We start from the raw sequence: 7,407 nt of genomic DNA on the forward strand, positions 1-7,407 counted from the left end.
TGATGATTAAATTGTATTTAATGCATTCTTTGAAGCGAGGCGGAAAATGATATGAGCAGTTCTCAGTGCCCTTTCATGAAAGAACATGTCTCAGCTGGTGGGCTCTCCTTGTTCAGGAGATTGCCTGGGATTATAATAGCAGCTGCATTCATGGTGAGGCAAAGAGACGGTGTGACCCAGCTACCTTTTAACTTTTTTCTTTCAACCAGTACTAATGAGGATGGCATGTGGGAGAGGAGAGGGGTGTGTGAGTTTATAATCCATGTGATAATCTAGACTGCAGTTAAATATTGTGTTGCAAAAAATGTAGGTCAAGATTTGCTGAGTGGTCTTATAGGTGGTGTTGGGTGGGATTAGGATTCACATCTATTCCTCATGCTATCGCTATCTGTACAGGTGGAAAAAAAAAGGTTCCAAATTAGCAGGAAATTAAGAGACCCTGGCAGAATTTAAAGGCAGAATTTCTCTGGAGGGAAGCAGAGATGTGGAGTCTTAGTCTTTGCTCAAAAGGTCTGCTTAGATATTGGACAATATATATCCAGGCTATGGCACATACACTGCAAGGGGTCCTGAGATTCTTACAAAATGTGGAAATTGAGAAAGCCAGTATTACCTCCAGCAGTGTGTAGTATGCTGTATGAGATATGATATAAAAGGAGGTTGGCGTTGTTCAGTAGAAAAATGACTAGGTGTGCAAGTGTTAAATAGTGACAAAAATCGAATTTGTGTGTTTTATGTAAAATATATCACAGGAAATTTCATTAAAAAAAAAAAAAAAAACAAAACAACCAACCAACCAAAAAAAAACCCAACAAACAAACCCCAAACCCAAAACCCCTAAACCAACCCACTCTGAAAAAGAAGAAACAAAAAACCTAAAAAGGAAATATTTTCTTGTCTTGTTGCTTCAGTTTTGAAATCTGTAAGTTACCTCTCTATGTCTTTCTTAAAGCTTTATTTAGGAAAAAAGTGTTAGTGAACAAAAGGTTAAATATGTATATAGGAAGAAGAAAGGAAAAAGGAACCCCAATAGGTTTCCTTTTTCAGGCAGCAGAAAGAGAAATGGATGATATGAAAACTATACTACTTATAGAGCTACTTATAGTTTAAAAAAAGGAAAACAAAAGTTGAGTTGGAGAAGAAAGTTTTAATGAAAAGGGTGTAAGCTCTAAGGCCCTCCCCTCCTCCTTCTCCTCCAAAACAAAGTAGAACTCTTTGACGATCTATAATATATATTCCTGTTATATCTCATAAGCAATCACTTGTTCTCTTGTTTAGCCTGAGTATGCAAATGTTTGCTTTTGGTACATTCCACCAAGCTTAAGAAAAATGGAGGATGGACCCGAATTTTGGCAGAAGCTACACCAGGTAAGTGTCACATGCAATGTTATCTGTAGCTTACTGATTTATCTGTGTGCCAGATAAGAATGTGGAATAGCCCTTGGCTTTGCTCACTATTAACCTACCAGTAGGATGGGGATTTAATCCTTAAATACGTGTTGGTAGGATTTAAGTTTGTTTTCTATTCAGAAAAGGCTAATTAATTTTTTTTTCTTAATGTAAGAGATCCAGCCATTTACAAGTACTCAGTTTACTATCAAAGCTGTTAGCAGCTGGCAGAATGAGCAAAGACAAACAGTGTTGTCTGCATCTCTCATCTGGACAGATTATTCATTACCTGTTTCAGACACTTACTGTTGTCCTTGGAACTTGTCTTTAATTATCTGTGATAATCTATGATACTGCAAGTAAGGAAGTGCTTAAGAATACTTTCTGATGTTAAAGAACCCATAAGTGACAACAGGAATACAATGGGAAAAACTTCTTTGAGTGTTTTGGTAACTCTTTGCTACCCTGGTGGAAAATCATGAATGTCTTGAAAAAAGCAGCAGTAAAATTTTGAAGTTGCTAGTAGGGAATCAGTAGTTAAGACGTGATTAAGAAGCCTGTAGACACTGTGGTATTATGTCTTACTGAATAAGCTATTCTGTGAGGAATTGAATTTAAGTCATTGTTTGCTCCTCTCTGTAGCAGCTTTGGTGTTCTGCACTTCTTTTTTCCTAGGATTTGCTACTAGAAATTTAAACTAGAACATAGATGTGTATTCACAGGAATTGCTTTCAGTTTATGGTGGGTGCCGGGTGGATGGTGTATATCTTTAGGGGTGCCGTCTTCCTTAACCCGGTCTGTATGTACCATTTTGGAAAGTATATTTAACTTTTGCATTACCAAGCCATGCATAGCCGTCTGAGTACAAGGGCTTTGCATTTACTATGCTTTCACAACACATGGATGGGTCATAATCCTTTCATGAGGCTTCCCTTCCTCTCATTAGAGTGGAAGGCCTATGTATGTACGTATGCACACACAGAGAGCTGTAACAGCTTGTCTTCCCATGGAGGAGTGAGGATTTGGGAAAAGAGCAATAGGAAAGCAAAAGCTGCAGCTGCCGCCTTTTGATTTATGTGTGCTACAGAAGGGACTGAGAGGGAAGGGATGAAGCACAGTGAATGGCTTTGAGTATGTATGTTGTAAGTGGCTTTTTGAGTGTCACTTACTGGTTCTTTGCTGTGCTGCTCTATGGTGCTTCCAGTCAGGGTGCCTGCCTTTATTTTATGTACCTATATAGGTAGGGTGATGCTGGAAATGCAGATTTCCTAGCCAGTTTTGTGGGAGAGAACTTTAGGGGAAAGGAGCTGGTGTGCAATTTCTCCCAAGAACTGAGCACTGCTGCTTCAAATCTCAACCACACTTTTCACAGGCAAGGCGACGTTTTCTTGATTCTTATGCTACCTCTGATGAAGCACTAAGAAACCCCAGATTCTAAAATATAACCTATTTTCCTCCTCACACAAAAGCCTGGAAAAAAAAACAACTGCCACGAACCAGACCAAAACTCCCTAGCAAAGCAAGGTACCGAATGGCACAAAATCCTCCCCCAGAGGAAACAACAAATTATGAATGTTAGCTGTGCTGCTTTAGGCATTGCTGGGAAGTTCTTGAACACTACAAAAGTGAGCCCATACAGAACCAAAACATGTTATTTCACCTCCCTGATTCTCTACAGGGACAGGCCTGGGGTTACTTTGCTTTCTGGATACTGATGCCCAGTTTGGGGCACAACAGGTATCAGTGAGCAGATGAGATAGCAGCAGTGGGTCCCAAAAGTAAGACTGACTTGACTTTTCAAGCTAATGTCAGTTTCTTCTAACATTGCTGATGCTAACAGAGTCATCATTATATTACATTAATCAGTACAAATATATGTCTGGGCAAGAAGGAATGCATTCTGATGAGCAAGGTTTAAGAAGATGAAGACTGTAGAGGTTTCTGTATTATGTTAGTGATGGGCAGATGGGATGTGTACAGTTTTTCGAGTGCAAGTGCTTCTTGAATATTCCCAGCATTTCACTAAAATGTTTTAATTTACAATTTGTCTTTTCACACAACATTTTAACATCAGTTATTCTATTTATCCAGAAATCAATTTTCCTTTTTGTTGACCTGCATATCTGACAATAATTAAGAAAATGTATGTCTTAAAAATCCCTTGAGCAACTAATGGATTTTATTGAACTGCTTGTTCAGCAGTATTGCTCAGAATAACATGCTGTCTTCTGTGGTTAGTTATGTGAGTTTTAGTGCTGCTGAAAGTTGATAAGTAAGTAGCTCTGATCTCAAGTCCTCAGCTTTGTGAAGAATTTGCATAGTCCTATGCAAAATAACCCTGAAGGTTTTCTGCTGTACTGGCTCCACTCCAGCTTCCATGACCCACTTTACGTGTAAATACGTCAGGGCTGACTGGAATGCAGTGTGATACCTGATTCCGATGTCAGTGTTCTATCCGTCCTACATAAGCTGTGTCTCTCAGAAGCTTCCCACCCCACTGTGATAGGCTGTTTATTTTAAACTCCAGGGCCTTCGACTTTCGGTATAAAATGAAGCCTCATTTAGAGTCTCCAACATGCAAAACAGAAAGATGATAAGAAGGAGTGGCCTGAAGGATTTGTGACAGCCACTAGCTGGTTATTTGACTCATCACCTGAACACTTTAGGATAAGGGAAACAATGCGATGATGGGGAAGTAAAAAACAGTATAAATGGTATTTTACTCCATTACCTAGTGAAAATGGGAGTTCTGTGCACATCCACAGTCTGACACAACTCTCATTTTTTGGGATTATTGCAGGAATTGGCTGTGTAGTGAAACTGGTTCTGCAGACAGTACAGCAAGACTTTGGTTGCAGTTGAGTGGTCCAGATAGTTCATGCCCTGAGCACTATGGGCATAGTCCATAATGGATGGCATAACCCATGAAGGATGTCAGGTGTTTTTCAGTGACATTCTTCACAAGTGAAGAGGGATTAATTGTTGTAGAAACCGTACAAATGGGCACACTGTGGTAACTGGGGAGCTGCTGATACATTTGACCAGAAATATTTGTAAGTGGTGTTATTTTGTCATTGCAAACTGGGGGCAGTTGTTGCTGACCTGGGTCTGACATAATTGAGGGATGAGGGAACAATGGCTTTGCTCATACTGTACATGCCCCTTGGTGGTATTTTTTCTTCTCTTCTTCTTGTGACACACCTGAAGATTTACTTTGTTTACTGCTGAGGATAGTCAGTATGTCATAGAGAGAAAAGTGTAACTGGAAATTACAAGCTGGAAATGGAAGTGAAGGAAGTAAAAAAAAAAAAAAAAAAAAAAGTAAAAAGAGTCCAGAACATTCCAATTTTCACATTTTTTTCCATAACCACAAATATCTATGTATATTTGTATATACTTGTATCTATGTATATACTATGTATCTATGTATATACTATGTATCTATGTATATACTTGTAGCAATCTTCTCTTTAGAAAAATCATCTTTCTCAGCTTATGCCAAAGTGTCTCCAGATGATATAGAATTAGCTGATTGATAGCATCTCTGGAAATCCTCCTGGCAGCGCAGAGGCTGCTAGGGCACAAGGAAGGGTTTGGAGGGGTGCATCTAAAACTGTTGCCATCCTGTTGCTAACCCAGACTGCCAGCCATGTCTTGTGCATTTTGGATCAGCTTGTAGTCTACTCAAGTAGCGTAATCTATAAGACTAAGGAGACAAAGAATTAACTATCTTTAACGGTGTCCTCCTCCTGCAGGAGGAGGATCCTGCAGGAGGATCCTTGCTGAAGGATCCTGGAGCGTAACTGTAGGTAGACTACTATATATTGAATACTGCTTAGTAAAGAAAGCTAGTGGTATATTGCCAAGTATCACTTTAGACCTCAAAATGTTGATGTGGTTAAAAAAGTGTCAGTAGGTTCCTGGTAGGTCTTTCATGCTTTACTAAACTTTGCCTGGTCTGTAGTTCTAAATAACATATGCTGGAGTATCAGATTTTCAGTAGTTTAGTTTCATTAGTTCAGCCTTTATACACAGTTGTTAGTTTCAATTACTCAAAACTTTAGCATCTCAGTGACAGATTCTACTTGTGTGATGTGTTTGGGATGTTTTGTTTTGTTTTGTTTGCTTTCTGTCCTTTTGTAGATACATGTAGATACATGTATACAAATAATACAAAATTTATTGGCAGTATTAGAAGGCTTGGGATACAATTTCATGATAAAGCCTATATAGCTTGGAATGCCATTTTTGCCCCTTCCCTCTTCCCCTTAGTAAAAGCTAATCTTATCTTTCCCTCTCCCCCCCACAAGAAGAAGAATATGGCTGTCTGCTATTTGAAGGCATATTTGTAAAATAGCCTGTCATGCTGACTGGTGTTGTGATACATTTATATAATGAGAGGTTTCATATCAAAGCAGAAATGTTAGGAGGTTGAAGTGGTGTTGCCTTGGCAACCTCTGAATCCTGTGGTCTTTGTGGTATAAATCAAACACTAATCAAGGACCCGATTCAGTATTCTTTATGTATTCAAAATTCCTATTGACTATGGTATGAGGTTTGAATGGGAAGGGAAAATAAGACCAGTTGGTTGTATTAATAATGTTTGCCCTCTCTAGTTTGGAAGAATAAGAGAAAAATGACATAGATTATAACCACAGTACTAAATGCAGAAAGCCCAAGTTTATGCACAAGAAGGGTCCCCAATATATCACTGCAAGTGTTTTTTCACTTGGGATTTTTGTTCAAAATGTTGTTACTTGAATGCCTGGCATCCTTGTGTACTATACTTTGAGTTTTTCTGACACTTGGATAAGAAAACAATTAAACAATATTTTAATGTATGTGTTTGAAGAGTAATGGTAGAGACCCATTTCTGTGAACTTGTCTTACATGAGTAATTTTTATGGTAACAAGTAGCCTATTGACTCTAGCATCTAGCTCTGACATGAGTTTCTGTGGAGGGCCACATCAAGTGACAGGAAAATCAATAGTAAGATTTACACGGAAGTACATGGGAGTTAGATTGTCTAAATCATTGGCTTCTATGACAAGGTGACCCATGTAGTGGATGAGGGAAAGGATGTGGATATCATCTACTTGGACTTTAGTAAAACCTCTGACACCATTTCACACAGCATTTTCCTGGAGAAACTGGCTGCTTGTGGATTGGATGCACGTACCCGTTGTGTAAAAAAAAAAAAAAAAAAAAAAAAAAGACTGTTTGCCTGAGCCCAAAATATTGTGGTGAATGGAATGAAACCCAGTTGGCAGTAGGTCATAAGTCTGGGTCTCAGTATTGGGCCAATTCTGTTTAGCATCTTTATCAATGATCTGGACAAGGGGATCAAGTGCAACCTTTTTCCCTTCACAGGAGGCATATAACCCTTCAGGGTGGTGAAGTATCTCTGTGTTCATACATAATACATTAGTGGGTTTTGGTCTATCCTCGCAAGTAATAAGCAATAGGACAAAAGGAAATGGCCTCAAGTTGCACACGGGGAGGTTTAGATTGGATATTGGGAAAAATTTCTTCACCAAAAGACTTGTCAAACATTGGAACAGGCTTCCCAGGGAAACGGGGAGGTTTAGATTGGATATTGGGAAAAATTTCTTCACCAAAAGACTTGTCAAACATTGGAACAGGCTTCCCAGGGAAGTGGTTGAGTCACCATCCCTGGAAGTATTTAAAAGACCTGTAGATGTGGCACTTAGCGGTGGACTTGGTTAGTGGTTAGACTTGATGATCATAAAGGTCTTTTCCAACCAAAATGATTCTATGATGCTATTGTGACTGACAGATCTGGAGCTGTTCATCAGTCCTTTGTGAATGCTGTATGCTGTAAGTTTGTCTAATTGTTTATGATCCCATGTGCTTTCTTGTTGCATTGAAATTATATAATCATGTAAAAAGACGTTTGGAAAAGAACAGAAAGAGAAAGTGGGTCAGTTTCTGTGGCTGTTGGTTTGGTTTTGTGGTGGTCTGTTTTTTGTCACCTTCCCACCTCCCCCTCTCCCTCC

The 7,407-nt window shown here is 39.1% G+C and overlaps 1 protein-coding gene across 1 annotated transcript in view; it reads left to right on the forward strand.

Annotated features, from left to right (window-relative positions):
• Window positions 1-1,368, forward strand: part of GADL1 (glutamate decarboxylase-like 1) — a gene marked incomplete at its 3' end in the record, with an annotated part of 35,007 nt that extends 33,639 nt beyond the window's left edge. Inside the window, exon 13 of the mRNA XM_010021815.1 lies at window positions 1,279-1,368. Coding sequence (XP_010020117.1) covers window positions 1,279-1,368 — 90 coding nt within the window. The remainder of the gene's footprint in view (window positions 1-1,278) is intronic.
• Between the last annotated feature and the right edge of the window lie 6,039 nt (window positions 1,369-7,407).

Source organism: Nestor notabilis, unplaced genomic scaffold (genome assembly GCF_000696875.1).
Source record: "Nestor notabilis isolate BGI_N333 unplaced genomic scaffold, ASM69687v1 scaffold8879, whole genome shotgun sequence".
NCBI classification, from domain to species: domain Eukaryota; kingdom Metazoa; phylum Chordata; class Aves; order Psittaciformes; family Psittacidae; genus Nestor; species Nestor notabilis.